The sequence below is a fragment of the Myxine glutinosa genome, chromosome 10 (assembly GCF_964187855.1).
Source record: "Myxine glutinosa chromosome 10, kmMyxGlut1.1, whole genome shotgun sequence".
In the NCBI taxonomy this organism is placed as follows: domain Eukaryota; kingdom Metazoa; phylum Chordata; class Myxini; order Myxiniformes; family Myxinidae; genus Myxine; species Myxine glutinosa.
Genome location: NC_136270.1, coordinates 118382799 through 118396598, shown reverse-complemented (window position 1 = coordinate 118396598; position 13800 = coordinate 118382799). Strand labels below are relative to the sequence as shown.

General features: G+C 45.0%; 1 protein-coding gene across 1 annotated transcript in view; it reads right to left on the bottom strand.

Moving 5' to 3' along the window:
- LOC137433836 (CUGBP Elav-like family member 4) overlaps nt 1-13800 on the bottom strand; it is a 577562-nt gene that overhangs the window by 78642 nt on the left and 485120 nt on the right. The window contains 2 exon segments of the mRNA XM_078785224.1: nt 6253-6329; nt 6469-6541. Of these exon segments, the coding sequence (XP_078641350.1) occupies nt 6253-6329; nt 6469-6541 (150 nt within the window).

The following is a 13800-nucleotide window of genomic DNA, read 5'->3' as shown; positions in this document are numbered from 1 at the left end:
CCATGACCTTGCTGATTACTGGGAGCAGGCTGATTGGTCTGTCGTTGCAAGGATCTGTTTTTGCACATGTTTTGTGTAAAGCGGTAATGTTGGCTGATTTCCAAGCAGATGACAGATGACCTTGAGCAAAAGAGGGTGAAGAGAACAGAGAGAGGGTGAGATAGAGCAGCAGAGCAGGATTTTAGGACCCGTGGGCTGATGCCGTCTGGTCCAGTTGCAGAATCAGAGTCGAGGTTTGAGCTGTGTCGCCAGACTCGTCGGTGCTGAGGAGGCTCTCTGAGAATGGCCAGAGAGATGTCCACTGTGTAGTTTGAGCTGTTTGAGGTAAGGGAGGGGATGGAGGGGGAACAAACACCAGAAACGGATTTGACCAGACGCCACCAGGATTTGGAGGAGGGAGACAGGTTTGCGAGTTCAGTCTTGAGAGTCGAGAGATATTGTTTCCTGGCTCACCTGAGGGTAGACACACTCTGATTACCTTCAGTCGGATTAGCCTTCCATGAGGTGAAGGCAAGTTGCTTCATGGCAACTGCCTCACGACAATCTTCAGGGTACCATGGACGGGAGGAAGGGTACGACAACTGAAGATGAGATGGGATAAATCTGTGCATGAGAGAGAGCAGTTTACTTTGGAAGAATTCCCAGGAAGAGTTGATGTCGGAGTCAGTAGAGATGGAAGACTAGTCCAGATGATTAATGGCTGCTTGAAGACAGGGCCAGTCAGCCTGAGTGAATGCCAGACTCGTCGGCGCTGAAGAGGCTCTCTGAGAATGGCCAGAGAGATGTCCACTTTAACAAGGAAATGATCAGAATAACCGATTGGAGCAGAAGAAGAGCAGCAGACATTTGCAGGGAAGTTAGTCATAACCAAGTCTAGAAGAGAAGATACTCCATTGACTGAGATCTGGGTTGGGAAATTGACAGATTGTGTCAGTCCCGGTGAGTCACAGAAGTCCTTTTCTGAGGTGCCATGGCTGGTGTGAGAGGAACCCACACCCAACCAGCTGGCATGATGACAGTTGAAGTCTCCATATATGAGGAAGAGAGAGTTGGGATGAGTTGATAGAAGTTGGTCCATGTTGTCAGACAGTGAAATGTAAATGGAGTCATCACTGTTTGGAGGACAGTGCAGAACACATATGAACAAAAGGTGGGAGCGGAGAGGAAGGCGTAGCCAGAGGTACTCCTGGAGGGTGGGGTGGAGAGAGGGCAGTGCAAGGAGAGTGAGGAAGAGAGTTTTTGATAAAGACAGCAACCCCACCTCCAGGACGAGGGTCAGGTCTATCATACCGGAAGAGGGAATAACCAGGAAGAGATATTAAGGAATCAGAGACATCCTGAAGGAGGAAAGTTTCTATTAAGCAGATTACGTCTGGTTTGTCAGAAGCAACCTGAATGGAGAGATCAATCAGGTTTGAGCGATGGCCTCGTATGTTTGAGGTCAATACCGTTAAGGAAGAGGGTGGGGGAACATCGGGTACAGGACAGGGGATGGGAGGGGAAGGGTAAGATGCGGGGTGAGAGGGGGAGGTACGGAGAGCTGTTGATAGTGTGTCGGAGATTGCAGAAGGGTTAGGAGAAAGGGAAGGGTAAGGAAGACAAATGGTTTGATGGTGATGGGATGAGGCACAGTGAGGTGTTGTTTGAGGGGGGGCAGTGCAAAGTCGAAGGTTGGAGGAGATGGAGGTAAGAGTTGGAAGGGAGAGTAAGTGGGGAGGCGGCAGCTTTTAGGAGGAGGGGAGAGGGGGGAGATTGGAGAAAAATAGTAGGGGGGGGGGGGGAGATTTGAAGGGGAAGGGTGGGGGGTGGGGTTTTGAAGGGGAGGGTGAGGGGGGAGTTTAGGAGGGGAAGGGTGAGGGGAGATAATTGAAAGGGAGGGGTGAGGGGGGAGAATTGAAAGGGAGGGGTGAGGGGGGAGAATTGAAAGGGAGGGGTGAGGGGGGAGAATTGAAAGGGAGGGGTGAGGGGGGAGTTTTGAAAGTGGATGATTAATGAAAAACAAACATTTACGACAAGCAGGTTTATTGTGATTTTCAAGTCAGAGATCCGTTTGAAAACGATAGAGGAGGGGTGCAATGAAGGTGAGTTTAGAGAATACACACAACACAACAACATGCATTTTAAGGCCATTTTCCCTGCTAGAGCGGGGTTTAGCCTTGCGGTCCCCATGACAATCTTCTCCATTTGGCCTATTTTCTGCATCCCCCCTTGTTAACCCCCGTGCCCGCATTTCTTCTTCCACCATCTTTCGCCAAGTCTTTCTCGGTCTTCCCCGTCCTCTACTTCCTTCTACATTCATTTCCATCACTCTTCTCAACCAGTCACTTTCATCCTTCCTCAACACATGACCAAACCATCTCAACCTGTTTCTCTTCACAGCATCAATCACAGGCTCTATTCCCATCATCTTTCGCAATTCATCATTTGTCTTCCTCTCTCTCAACGATACTCCGCACATCCACTGAACCATTCGCATTGCCACCCTTTCCAGCCTTCGTTGCTGCTCTACGTTCATTATCCATGTCTCGCTCCCATAAATCATAACACTTCTCACACATGCAGCATACACCTTTCCCTTCAGCTTCAACGACACTCATCAGCACGCCACACAGTTCCCAAAACTTCTTCCATGCACATCTCACTCGAGCAACCGTTGCCGAGTCTGATCCACATTCTCCATTCAAGACGTCTCCAAGGTAGCAAAATGCTTTCACACCTTCCAGCTTCACGCCGTCTCCAAGATCCAACTCAACATTTCCTTCATCCGCAGCTCCCTCTGTGCACACCTTACATTTGAATGTAGCTGCCACACTGGATAATGACCCTCTCAGACCACTACATTTTTGATGAACCCACTCAGCACAAACTGTACATTGAATGGAGTTCACTCTGACACCCTTCCTGCACACAGCACACGGCCACTTCCCAGTTCTTTCCACCTCACCACATGCTTTACCACTTGCCATCACCTTCGTCTTTCCTATATTCACCTTCAGACCTTTTGTCTCCATACATTCCTTCCACTTGTTCATCTTTTCCTTCAGTCCATCCATACTCTCCCCAATCAACACCAGATCATCTGCATACAACAACTCCCACGGTAAACCCTCCTTTACGTTCTGAGCCAGCACCTCCATCACAGCTACAAATAGTAGTGGACTTAGTACTGACCCCTGATGCACTCCCACCTTCACCTCAAACTCACCACTGTTCCCGTCCTTCGTCCTTACAGCTGTGCGCCCTTCTTTTGTACATTGCCATCACTACTCTGATCAACCATTCCTCCACTCCTAACTTCCTCAATGCCCATGTCACTACTTTGCGTGGAACCCTATCAAATGCTTTCTTCAGATCAACAAACCCAAGGAACAACTTCTTCCTCTTCTCCATGTACTTCTCTTGCAACTGCCTTACAATAAAAAGCGCATCTGTCGTCCTCTTCCTGGCATAAATCCAAACTGCATTTCGTCAATCCTCACTCTCTTCCTTATCCTCCTCTCCAACACCCTTTCCAATACCTTCATTCCATGCTCCAATAACTTTATCGCTCGATACGAGCCACAGTCCAGAGGGTCACCTTTCCCCTTGTATAGAGGGACGGGGGTACTCAGTTCCCAATCCACTGGAATACGGCCTTCTTTCACCACCACATTACAGATCTCTGTCATTCTCTTCACACCCCAACTTCCTGCTGCTTTCAACATATCTCCCACAACTCCCGTCGGCCCTCCCGCTTTTCTACTCGTCATGGCTTTTATCACTTCTTCAACTTCCTTCTCAGTTATCTTCTCTGCCGGTCCTAAAACTGGGTTACCCTCTATGTTCCCATCCCATTCATTCTCTGCATTCAACAGCATTTCCATATATCTCTTCGATCTTCCTTTAATTCCATCTGGGTCCACAACAATTTGTCCCACTTCGTCCTTCAAGCAACTCACCCCCATCACATCACACCTCTCTTTCGCTATCTGCTTTGCATTCCTGAATACCGCTCTCTGACCCTCTTCCGAATCCAAGCGTTCTCCGAACATTTTCCTACGTCCCTCCTGCGCCTTTGCTACCTCTTTCTTTGCAGCCTTCTTGGCTGCCTTATAACTTTCATGCTCTGCTGTTTCTGCCCCCATACCCTTTGCCTTCTGCCACTCCTTGAACTTCTTCCTCTTCTCATCAATCCTCTTTCCAACTTCATCATCCCACCACCATGTTTCCGAGTGCCTCGGTGGTCCTTTTGTCCATCCACATACCTCACCAACGGCTCCCAACAGACTATCTTTCATTGACATCCAACCACTTTCAAGCTCAACCACATCATCATCTATCCTACTCAGCCTCTCTTTTAATGCCTCCATTACTGTCACCTCTTTCAACCTCCACACCTTCATTCTCGGTTCGTACTTCACCCGCCGAGCTCTCCTCGCACCTTTTACCCTTAAGTCGCAGACAACCAAGTGGTGCTGTGAAACAGCCTCCTCCCCCAGGATCACCTTTGTGTCCCGGAAGTGCCCCCTATATCGCCTACGAACCATCAGGTAGTCAACGGTTGTCGTTGACCCACCTGACGTGTATGTAACAAGCTTATTAACCTCTTTCTGGAACTGAGTATTACAAATCAACAAATCAGCTCCATCAGCAAACTCCAAAATCATTTCACCTTCTCCATTTCTCCATTTCTCACACCATATCCGTAACCCCCATGAACTCCCTCAAAACCGTTCATAATCCTTCCCACATGTCCATTTAGGTCTCCTCCTACCACAACAACTTCCTCATCTTTCACGTTTTCCATCAGCTTCTCTATCACACAACAGAACTTGTCCTTCTCTTCATCGCTCTGACCAACCTGCGGAGCATATCCCGAGATGACGTTCACCAAGAGCTTTCCAATCATCATTTTCACCATCATCAACCTATCACTCACTCTAATCACACTCACCACACTGTCTACAAACTCCTCAGAAAACTGGACACCAACGCCATGCACGCCATCCGGGCACCCTTGCCACACAAACTTGTATTTCTGTCCCTGCCTACCCTTCACCATTCTCACACCACTTTCCTTCCATCTCGTCTCTTGCACACAACATATGTTCACTCTTCTTCTGACCAATACTTCTTCCACTTCTCCTGATCTCCCTGTCATTGTCCCTACATTCCATGTCCCAAACCTCAGAAACCGATCTCCACTTCGGGCATCAGACGTTTCGTCGTCATAAATGGAGTGATTTCCACCCTTGCTTCGATCGGTAGTCCCCACCTTGAGTTTTGACGAGAGGGAGTGGGGTCCCCCACGGGGTACTTCGGGCTGTACCCTGCGCATATGTAGTTGTAATTGTCATGGTTCTATTTTTGAGGCAATGTTTTTCTGGCCGGATGCCCTTCCTGACGCCAACCCTTTTAGTCGCCTCTTACGACGCGCAGGGATACTTGGTTCCTATTCTAAACCGGGGTACACACCGGGACTTTAGAATTTAGAGAATTGTTAGAATTGAGTTTAGAGAATGTCGAAAGGAATGGCTGTAAGAGATTGAATTTTTTTTTGAAATGGAATGATTTGATGAGGAAATTGAAAAAAGCCTTTTAAATAGCAAGAAAAACAGCGTGTTGTAAAATACCACTGAATAAAACACTGCAGGGGAATGTTTAAACATATTTAAACAAATCCGTGAAAAACAATCTGGGAAAAGTCCCTGAAGTGAGGGCGTGAATCAGAGAAAGAAGAAAGGGTTAAATGAGATGGAGGAAACTAGAATTGGAAAGGCGAATTTCGGCTGGAGATGGAAGGAAGAGGTGGAAGAAAAGGAGATAAAGGGGGTGGGGCGAGACAACAAGCACGTGTCACGCGAGGATTAAATGAAATAATATATATATATATATATATTTTCTGTATTTAAAACGTTAGACAAAGGGTAGATGTTCGGGGAAGTTATGGGGAGAAGAGAAAATCTAAGAAATAAGCAATACAGCAAAGGAAAGAACTTAAACTTATTGTGGAATTTCTGAAACCTCCTACTTACCTTACGACACCCACTGGGACTCCAAAACGTTCCACAGAAGGTTATTATATTTCATTTTAGTAAAATATGAAACTGTAATGGTTACTAAACGCTGTCCCACTGTCATGTGACCAGATCCTGTGCTCTGATTGGTGTACGTTTGTGGGGACATATGGACAAACAAACGCTGTTCTAGATGGCGTTGTCCTATAGTAATAAATGTAACGTATTAAATGCAAAAGAGAATGAAAATACTCACCTTCTCTCTGCTGTTGAGGAACAATAGGTGGTGGTTGGGTGAAGGCCTGGTTTATTTGGCCATATGCTGCAGGGTATGTGGCTGCAGGTGAGGGCGAGGGACACACTGAAGGGTGAGGATAGTAGGTCCACACGTTTATTTTGGAGCAATTTAGAGCGGGGACTGAAAGATGGACACGACATCAAGGTTATAACATCATAGTTACAACATCATGATTGTACATCACCTGTGTATTGCTGCATTCCTGCATAAGCCTGCTGAAGAGGGTCTGCAGCAGTGGGGCTTTGTGCTACAGGAGACACATGTGGTGAAGAGCAGGTGTTAGTCCAAAGCATGGTAAATATTGCTGCGAGTGAAAATTGCTCACGGAAGGGCGAAGTACTCACCAGTAAATTACCAAGCGAATAATATGTTCCTGTTGCGAGTGAAAGTTTGCATGTGATGCACTTTATGGGTGCAAAGAATGCAGTACAAGGACATCCGATATATTTTGTGGGACCTCCGAGTACCATATAATGCGCCACGCATCCCATATAACAAACGATTCACGTGTTCAAAAACTGAAAGAGAGGCTTCCAAATTCCCAACAGGACGAAGAATAGGGAAATGTGTTGGGGATACTCGTGTGTTGGAGGATTAAGGGAGGTGGAGAGAAGGGGAAAAAGAACAAGGAATCTTGTTAGTGCTTCCAAGCACCATCTTGTTCGGACTATCCATCGGTACATGGAATGTGGTTTCACTCAATAACCCTGGTGCAACTGAATTTGCTACGAAATATATCTGTAAACATTGCAAGCAAGCATTGTAGGCCCTACACAAGTAAGACTGCCCAACTTTGGGGAACATCAAGCCAATGGGATGAAGGTTTCATGGTTCGGCTACAGTGAACACCTCATTCCATTTCCTCATGGGATGCATTCAGTCAGTGACTATTGTCAATCCATTTCCAAAACTAGTTTGGACATGCAGCAGTATTAGTGACCCTAAGCTGCGCTTATACAGAAAAATGCACAAAATTCTGAATTTTTCTCAAAGACTCAGAGGAAAGAAATTTGAATGCATAAGTTCTAAAAATTCTTCACTTGTACCTTTTGATCCATTTTCTAGAACAATGTTTCCTATGAACAATGTGCATTGCATTGAAAATCACCAAAAGGACTTTTGGATAGGGCCAACACAATGATAATCTGCATGGTATCATTCCGCACAAAAGAGCATCTTAGTGGTTAGCTCATACGTCAAACAAGATTATCCATCATCGCATTAGCCAGTACGACAACACAGGTAACTCGGACGGCACTCAGTAGAGAACATACCTCCGCCTGGCCACATCACTGAATGGTGAAGAATCACTTAAAAATTCAATCTCTCATATCCGAATCCATGTCCAGATCTTCACCAAAATCGAATCGATTCTTCCTTGTCACACACACAACCTGTCCAGCAGGTTTCGTCCGAATCCATCCATAACTTTTTGAGATATCCTGCAATGTATCGTTTTTGGCCGGATCTCCCAATGGTGAAGAATCACTTTAAAAGTTACATAATTCTTATATCCGATTGAATATTCAGATCTTCACCAAAATCGAATCGATTCTTCCAAGTCAGACACCGAACTGGTCCACCAGGTTTCGTCCAAATCCGTCCACAACTTTTTGAGATATCGTGCTGTGTATCGTTTTTGGCCCGATCTCCTCAATTCTCCCTCACAATGAAAAAACGTTTTTTTGTTTTTATTGGGGCACCATGGACACCAAGACGAAAAACACCAAGCCAACCAAAAAACACCAAGGACGCCAAGAAGAAAAACACCAAGCCAACCAAAAAACACCAAGGACACCAAGAAGAAAAAGACCAAGCCAACCATAAAACATCAAGGACACCAAGACGAAAAACACCAAGCCAACCAAAAAACACGATGGACACCAAGACGAAAAACACCAAGCCAACCAAAAAACACCAAGGACGCCAAGAAGAAAAACACCAAGCCAACCAAAAAACATCAAGGACACCAAGACGAAAAACACCAAGCCAACCAAAAAAACATCAAGGGCACCAAGACGAAAAACACCAAGCCAACTAAAAAACACCAAGGACGCCAAGAAGAAAAACACCAAGGCAACCAAAAAACACCATGGACATCAAGAAGCAAAACACCAAGCCAATCAAAAAACACCAAGGACACTAAGACAAAAAACACCAAGCCAACCAAAAAACACCATGGACACAAAGACGAAAAACACCAATCCAACCAAAAAACACCATGGACACCAAGACGAAAAACACCAAGCCAACCAAAAAACACCAAGGACGCCAAGAGGAAAAACACCAAGCCAACCAAAAAACACCATGGACACCAAGAGGAAAAACACCAAGCCAACCAAAAAACACCATGGACACCAAGACGAAAAACACCAAGCCAACCAAAAAACACCATGGACACCAAGAAGAAAAACACCAAGCCAACCAAAAAACACCAAGGCCACCAAGAAGAAAAACACCAAACTACCAAAAAACACAAAGGACGCCAAGAAGAAAAACACCAAGCCAACCAAAAAACACCATGGACACCAAGACGATAAACACCAAACTACCAAAAAACACCAAGGACGCCAAGAAGAAAAACACCAAGCCAACCAAAAAACACCAAGACCACCAAGAAGAAAAACACCAAGCCAACCAAAAAACATCAAGGACACCAAAAAGAAAAACCCCCTAGCCAACCAAAAAACACCAATGACACCAAGACGAAAAACACCAAGCCAACCAAAAAACTCTGAGATGAAAAACACCAAGGACACCAAGACGAAGAACTCCAAGCCAACCAAAAAACACTGAGATGAAAAACACCAAGCACAACAAGACGAAGAACTCCAAGGCAACCAAAAAACACCATGGACACCAAAAAGAAAAACCCCCTTAGTCTAGTAGGAAGACTAGGTCCCCCTGCACCCCCCGGAGATATACTTCTAATCAGTGTTTCTAGATTGGAAAAAATGTGTAGAAAATGACTAGCTATGGCCCCAAGCTGAAAAAATGTCCCACATACCATTTTTATGCAAATTACTGCTGCAAATTTTATGCAAAATTATGCAAATTTTATGCAAATTTTTGATGAGGAGTAGAGTTGAGGGGTCTTTGAGGGCTTCATCGAGGTGCTCTCGGTTGCAAGACTGGGTCATTCTGAGAAGCACAGCAGGGTCAGAGATCATGATGTTCTCCTCCTCAGTGAATCTCTCCATCAACAGCCTCTCCATTGCCTCACACACTGTTTTGAGGCAAAAGAGGGACTTTGCGTAGGCCTTTCCACTGAGAACACCTTTGAGAGATCCACTTGTTACTAGTTGTGCCTCAAAGAGAATCTCTGCATATCCAGAACCACGCATCTTGTGTCCAGTGAGCATCCCGATGTAGTTCATGGATGTGTGGAAGGGTCCAATCGTTACTACATGACTAGCAAATTCATTTGGCCAGCGCCAGATGATGGGAAGGGCTTTCATGCAGACACCCAGATCAAATGTATTCAGGACCCATCTCTGACCCACCTCAGCAGTTGCTGCCTCGGAACGCTTCAGTAGCTCACGAACAACTGCGTTGTCTGTGATCGGTCTGTGCCTGGTGCCTGCATGGCATGGCAATGGCCTGCAGCCTGTGCCTGGGCTAGGGGGTTTCACCTCTGCAACTGGTTCTCCCCCACCCAGCAAATCAACAGTCGACTACTGCACGCCTATCCACCAACCGATCACAGACAACGCAGTTGTTCGTGAGCTACTGAAGCGTTCCGAGGCAGCAACTGCTGAGGTGGGTCAGAGATGGGTCCTGAATACATTTGATCTGGGTGTCTGCATGAAAGCCCTTCCCATCATCTGGCGCTGGCCAAATGAATTTGCTAGTCATGTAGTAACGATTGGACCCTTCCACACATCCATGAACTACATCGGGATGCTCACTGGACACAAGATGCGTGGTTCTGGATATGCAGAGATTCTCTTTGAGGCACAACTAGTAACAAGTGGATCTCTCAAAGGTGTTCTCAGTGGAAAGGCCTACGCAAAGTCCCTCTTTTGCCTCAAAACAGTGTGTGAGGCAATGGAGAGGCTGTTGATGGAGAGATTCACTGAGGAGGAGAACATCATGATCTCTGACCCTGCTGTGCTTCTCAGAATGACCCAGTCTTGCAACCGAGAGCACCTCGATGAAGCCCTCAAAGACCCCTCAACTCTACTCCTCATCAAAAATTTGCATAAAATTTGCATAATTTTGCATAAAATTTGCAGCAGTAATTTGCATAAAAATGGTATGTGGGACATTTTTTCAGCTTGGGGCCATAGCTAGTCATTTTCTACACATTCTTTCCAATCTAGAAACACTGATTAGAAGTATATCTCCGGGGGGTGCAGAGGGACCTAGTCTTCCTACTAGACTACCTAGCCAACCAAAAAACACCAAGGACGCCAAGAAGAAAAACACCAAGCCAACCTAAAAACACCAAGGACACCAATGACACCAAGACGAAAAACACCAAGCCAACCAAAAAACACCGAGATGAAAAACATCAAGGACATCAAGACGAAAAACACCAAGCCAACCAAAAAACACCAAGGGTGCCAAGAAGAAAAACACCAAGCCAACTAAAAAACATCAAGGACACCAAGACAAAAAACACCAAGCCAACCAAGAAACACCATGGACACCAAGACGAAAAACACCAAGCCAACAAAAAAACACCATGGACATCAAGATGAAAAACACCATCCAACCAAAAAACACCATGGACATCAAGATGAAAAACACCAAGCCAACCCAAAAACACCATGGACACCAAGAAGAAAAACAACAAGCCAACCAAAAAACACCATGGACACCAAGAAGAAAAACAACAAGCCATCCAAAAAACACCATGGACACCAAGACGAAAAACACCAAGCCAACCAAAAAACACCATGGACATCAAGAAGAAAAAACACCAAGCCAACCAAAAAACACCAAGGACACCAAGACAAAAAACACCAAGCCAACCAAAAAACACCATGGACACCAAGAAGAAAAACAGCAAGCCAACCAAAAAACACCATGGACAACAAGAATAAAAACACCAAACTACCAAAAAACAGCATGGACACCAAGAAGAAAAACACCAAGCCAACCAAAAAACACCATGGACACCAAGACAAAAAACACCAAGCCAACCAAAAAACACCATGGACATCAAGAAGAAAAAACACCAAGCCAACCAAAAAACACCAAGGACACCAAGACAAAAAACACCAAGCCAACCAAAAAACACCATGGACACCAAAAAGAAAAACAGCAAGCCAACCAAAAAACACCATGGACAACAAGAAGAAAAACACCAAGCCAACCAAAAAACATCAAGGACACCAAAAAGAAAAACCCCCTAGCCAACCAAAAAACACCAATGACACCAAGACGAAAAACACCAAGCCAACCAAAAAACACTGAGATGAAAAACACCAAGGACACCAAGACGAAGAACTCCAAGCCAACCAAAAAACACTGAGATGAAAAACACCAAGCACAACAAGACGAAGAACTCCAAGGCAACCAAAAAACACCATGGACACCAAAAAGAAAAACCCCCTAGCCAACCAAAAAACACCAAGGACGCCAAGAAGAAAAACACCAAGCCAACCTAAAAACACCAAGGACACCAATGACACCAAGACGAAAAACACCAAGCCAACCAAAAAACACCGAGATGAAAAACATCAAGGACATCAAGACGAAAAACACCAAGCCAACCAAAAAACACCAAGGGTGCCAAGAAGAAAAACACCAAGCCAACTAAAAAACATCAAGGACACCAAGACAAAAAACACCAAGCCAACCAAGAAACACCATGGACACCAAGACGAAAAACACCAAGCCAACAAAAAAACACCATGGACATCAAGATGAAAAACACCAAGCCAACCAAAAAACACCATGGACATCAAGATGAAAAACACCAAGCCAACCCAAAAACACCATGGACACCAAGAAGAAAAACAACAAGCCAACCAAAAAACACCATGGACACCAAGAAGAAAAACAACAAGCCATCCAAAAAACACCATGGACACCAAGACGAAAAACACCAAGCCAACCAACAAAACACCATGGACATCAAGAAGAAAAAACACCAAGCCAACCAAAAAACACCAAGGACACCAAGACAAAAAACACCAAGCCAACCAAAAAACACCATGGACACCAAGAAGAAAAACAGCAAGCCAACCAAAAAACACCATGGACAACAAGAATAAAAACACCAAACTACCAAAAAACAGCATGGACACCAAGAAGAAAAACACCAAGCCAACCAAAAAACACCATGGACACCAAGACGAAAAACACCAAGCCAACCAAAAAACACCATGGACATCAAGAAGAAAAAACACCAAGCCAACCAAAAAACACCAAGGACACCAAGACAAAAAACACCAAGCCAACCAAAAAACACCATGGACACCAAGAAGAAAAACAGCAAGCCAACCAAAAAACACCATGGACAACAAGAAGAAAAACACCAAACGACCAAAAAACACCAAGGACACCAAGAGGAAAAACACCAAGCCAACCAAAAAACACCATGGACACCAAGAAGAAAAACACCAAGCCAACCAAAAAACACCATGGACACCAAGATGAAAAACACCAAGCCAACCAAAAAACACCATGGACACCAAGAAGAAAAACACCAAGCCAACCATAAAACACCAAGGCAACCAAGAAGAAAAACACCAAACTACCAAAAAACACCAAGGACGCCAAGGAGAAAAACACCAAGCCAACCAAAAAACACCATGGACACCTAGACGAAAAACACCAAACTACCAAAAAACACCAAGGATGCCAAGAAGAAAAACACCAAGCCAACCAAAAAACCCCAAGGCCACCAAGAAGAAAAACACCAAGCCAACCAAAAAACATCAAGGACACCAAGACAAAAAATATCTGGCCAACCAAAAAACACCATGGACACCAAGAAGAAAAACACCAAGCCAACCAAAAAACACCATGGACACCAAAAAGAAAAACCCCCTAGCCAACCAAAAAACACCAAGGACTCCAAGAAGAAAAACACCAAGCCAACCTAAAAACACCAAGGACACCAATGACACCAAGACGAAAAACACCAAGCCAACCAAAAATCACTGAGATGAAAAACACCAAGGACACCAAGAAGAAAAACACCAAGCCAACCTAAAAACACCAAGGACACCAAGACGAAAAACACCAAGCCAACCAAAAAACACCATGGACACCAAAAAGAAAAACCCCCGAGCCAACCAAAAAACACCAAGGACGCCAAGAAGAAAAACACCAAGCCAACCTAAAAACACCAAGGACACCAAGACGAAAAACACCAAGCCAACCAAAAAACACCGAGATGAAAAACACCAAGGACACAAAGACGAAAAACACCAAGCCAACCAAAAAACACCAAGGGTGCCAAGAAGAAAAACACCAAGCCAACCAAAAAACATCAAGGACACCATGACAAAAAACACCAAGCCAACCAAAAAACACCATGGACACCAAGAT